We start from the raw sequence: 3,921 nt of genomic DNA, 5'->3' as shown, positions 1-3,921 counted from the left end.
AAATAGACAGTGGAATGAATTACAGTGAATTTTAACCATTCCCCCATTGTGGAATGTGAATATGGTTTCCAATATATGTTATTCTAAACAATGTTAAAGAGAACATCTTTCTACATAAATGTGTGCCTGTGGATGAGTTTCTGTAGGATAGATCTCTAGATGTGGAACTGAGGGGTCATTTAATTTATTTTATTTATTAATTTTTTAATTAGTTAATTTATTTATTTTTGGCTGCGTTGGGTCTTCATTGCTGTGCGGGGGCTACTCTTCACTGCAGTGCGTGGGCTTCTCATTGCGGTGGCTTCTCTTGTTGTGGAGCACAGCACCTAGGCGCATGGACTTCAGTAGTTGTGGCATGTGGGCTCAGTAGTTGTGGCTCGCGGGCTCTAGAGCTCAGGCTCAGTAGTTGTGGCGCACGGGCTTAGTTGCTCTGCGGCATGTGGGATCTTCTCGGACGAGGGCTCAAACCGTGTCCCCTGCATTGGTAGGCGGATTCTTAACCACTGTGCCACCGGGAAAGCCCAGGGTTCATTTAATTTACATAGAGGAAAAAATAACATAAATATAAGTATTTATGTTGTTTTAATTTACCCTATTTAAAGCCTTTTTATTATGGAGATTTACAAACAAATATAAAATTAGAACGGTAGAATGAATGCCCAGTACCCCTTTATGAACTCACAGCCACCCTTAATTTACCTTTTCCCCTGCCTCCCCTCCCCTTGATTATTTTGAAGCAAATCTCAGACATTGTATCATTTCATTTGTAACTATTTCAGTGTGTGTCACTTCAAGATGATTCTTTAAAAAAAACATAACCACAACACTATCTTTGTACCTCAAAAATGAATATAATCCAGATTGTCAAATATTTAAGATCTGAATAGGTTCTCAAAAACTGTCCTTAAAAAAAAAAAAGAATATTTACCCTTCCACCAACAGTACTGCAGAATTCTGGAGGGAAAGACAGTGTACAAGGGAAGGAACTTGCATTAGCCAATGTTGAAATGTGAACAGCGACACCAAGAAATGGCAATGTAGCAAGAGTGGAAGCTGAACCCACCAGTGGTCTCTGAGCTCTCCTCATACATTTCACGCCCCCCCCAAAGAACAGTCTTGAATAGCAGACGACATCAAAAGGCAGCTGTGCTTTTCTCAGAATAAAACAGCTGAGTTAAACAATCAAAACCAAACAGCTGTACTGCCTTTGGATTTAGTGTTACATTAAAATTAGATGTTTTCTTCCCCCCCCCCCGCCCTTTCTTTTCTTTTCTTTTTTTTTTTTTTGCGGAAAGAAACAATTGAAGAGTTTTATTTTAGACATAAATGTTATGTTCAAATCATGTGCACACAGCGCACAGTAAAATGTTAGTTATTATGGAAATTTGGCTGATAGCACTGTCACACATAAGTCTATGGGGTCTAGACCCCATAAGTCTAGACCCTCTCTCTATTGTTTTCATTATTCAATACTACTTAATTATTTAGAATTTGCCTGTGTACAGTGAACACTATTTATGATCCAGAAGTGGAAGTTCACATGCAAATTTTTCAGATATTTTATTTGTAAAAAATATGAAAATATTCCATGGAATTAAAACAACTTAAACTTGATTTTTAAACAAGGATTATTTCTTTCCTTTATAGAAATGTTAATTATTATCTTAAAATCTAAACTAAATGGAACAATACAAGCAAAAAAACAAAACACGGTCTTAATTCTTCCTTAAAATAAGCCTATAACCTTCCAAAGAATAAAGGTAATACTATTCGTTAAAATTTACATTACAAAAATATGACTTGATTGTAGAAATATAGTTAAACTGAAAGAAGAAAATAAAGATTCCTATGGTTCCACCATTTATTCTTCATATATAACCTGGTATACATGCTAGACACCAGTCAGAGGTAACTACCGGCCATTCATAAATCCATTTTGCAAACTTAAGGGTTACACTGTTCATTTTCGTCTGTAGTCTGCTTTGTTTTCTACCTAGGTCATGATAATTTTTCCGTGTCATTAAATATTTTTCATGACATAATTAACATAGTCCCACAAAAGTGTTTTTAACTTTTTTCTCTCCATGAGTACATTCTGGGAGTCAGACTCTCTAGAAGCAGAAAAGAGGAGACCGACTTGAAACCAGCGCTTTTCAAATTATGTGTGATGAAGGACAGTTTTAAAAATTTCCAATCTTGGGAATTCCCTGGCAGTCCAGCGGTTACGACTTGGCGCTTTCACTGCTGGGACCTGGGTTCAGTTCCTAGTCAGAGAACTAAGATCCCACAAGCCGAGCTGTGTGGCCAAAAATAAATAAATAAAAAGTAAAATTTCCAATCTATTATGGACTGAGATTTTAAAAAATATGATAAAAATAAGAGAAATGAAACATTAATTTCAGAAACAATTTTCAAGAAAATATTTAATAGAAAAATAGAATAAATGTATACCAAGTACCAGCCCAAACTTTTAATTTTATTTATTTATTTGGTTGCAGGATCTTAGTTCCCCAACCAGAGATTGAACCCACGCCCCCGGCAGTGAAAGCACAGGCGTCCTAACCACAGGACTGCCAGGGAATTCCCACAAACCTTTTAATATTAGATGTGATAGATATCAAATTACTCTGTGAAATGGTTGTATAAATTTCAGAGTGTTTATTGTCAGTATTTTTTATTGATATTATCACAGGCCAGTGGCAGTTACATGGACTGTACTTTGATTACATTACTTTAGACCTTCCCAAGAACATTAAGTAAATACTTCTCTTCGTAAACAGTCAGGGGTGGAAAGATTAAATAATAATTTTAATTTGCTATTTTAGAGTTGAACCAAGAACCTTCAACTCTCCTTCACTTTCCCCACACGGGCAGGCCCAGCAGGGTCCTCAGGATGTCTTGGTGGATGGTCACAGGAGTGTCATTCCTTGGGCTTTCCTTACCATTCCTGAAAAAAGGTGTGTGCAAGAAACCTATCTTTCTATCTCTCCTCTATCGCAAGCTCCTTTAAGAATGATCCCAGCTTTGCAGACGCCGTCACCCCGGAACTTCCTGCGCTGCCCAACCATGGTCAACCCTACCGTATTCTTTGACATCGCCATCGACGGTGAGCCCTTGGGCTGCGTCTCCATCGAGCTGTTTGAAGACAAAGTTCCAAAGACAGCAGAAAACTTTCGTGCTCTGAGCACTGGGGAGAAAGGCTTTGGTTATAAAGTTTCCTGCTTTCACAGAATAATTCCGGGATTTATGTGCCAGGGTGGTGACTTCACACGCCATAATGGCACTGGTGGCAAGTCCATCTATGGGGAGAAATTTGATGATGAGAATTTCCTCCTGAAGCATACGGGTCCTGGCATCTTTTCCATGGTAAATGCTGGCCCCAACACAAACGGTTCCCAGTTTTTCATCTGCACTGCCAAGACTGAGTGCTTGGATGGCAAGCATGTGGTCTTTGGCAAGGTGAAAAAGGGCATGAATATTGTGGAAACCATGGAGCGCTTTGGGTCCAGGAATGGCAAGACCAGCAAGAAGATCACCATTGCTGACTGTGGACAAATCTAATAATAAATTTGACTTGTGTTTTATCTTAACCATCAGACCATTCCTTCTGTTGCTCAGGAGAGCACTCCATCTGCTTGAAATATCCTATAACCTTTGTGCTCTCATTGCACTTCTTTGGGTTCCATATTTTCCTTATTCCTCTCCAAGTTTAGCTGAATTGCAAAGTTAAGTTTATGGTTATGAAATAAAAACTAAACAACCAAAAAAAAAAAAAAAAAAGCGATGATCCCAGACTGCTCTCTGAATGAGCCAACCAAAAAAGTGGCCCACGTAGCTCTTGCTTTTATTATGATTGATTCCTTTTTTTTTTTTTTTTTTTTGCGGTACGCAGGCCTCTCACTGCTGTGGCCTCTCCCGCTG

General features: G+C 38.5%; 1 protein-coding gene across 1 annotated transcript; it reads left to right on the top strand.

Annotated features, from left to right (window-relative positions):
- The first annotated feature begins 2,959 nt into the window (after positions 1-2,959).
- Positions 2,960-3,626, top strand: LOC309836107 (peptidyl-prolyl cis-trans isomerase A-like). The gene has a single exon (XM_082675911.1). The coding sequence runs from the start codon at positions 3,013-3,015 to the stop codon at positions 3,559-3,561; it is 549 nt and encodes a 182-aa protein (XP_082532037.1). The 5' UTR covers positions 2,960-3,012; the 3' UTR covers positions 3,562-3,626.
- Positions 3,627-3,921: the final 295 nt, after the last annotated feature.

The sequence above is a fragment of the Grampus griseus genome (genome assembly GCF_964374135.1).
Source record: "Grampus griseus genome assembly, chromosome: 18".
NCBI lineage: Eukaryota > Metazoa > Chordata > Mammalia > Artiodactyla > Delphinidae > Grampus > Grampus griseus.
The sequence above is the reverse complement of the archived record's forward strand: the minus strand, read 5'-3'. Positions and strand labels throughout refer to the sequence as shown.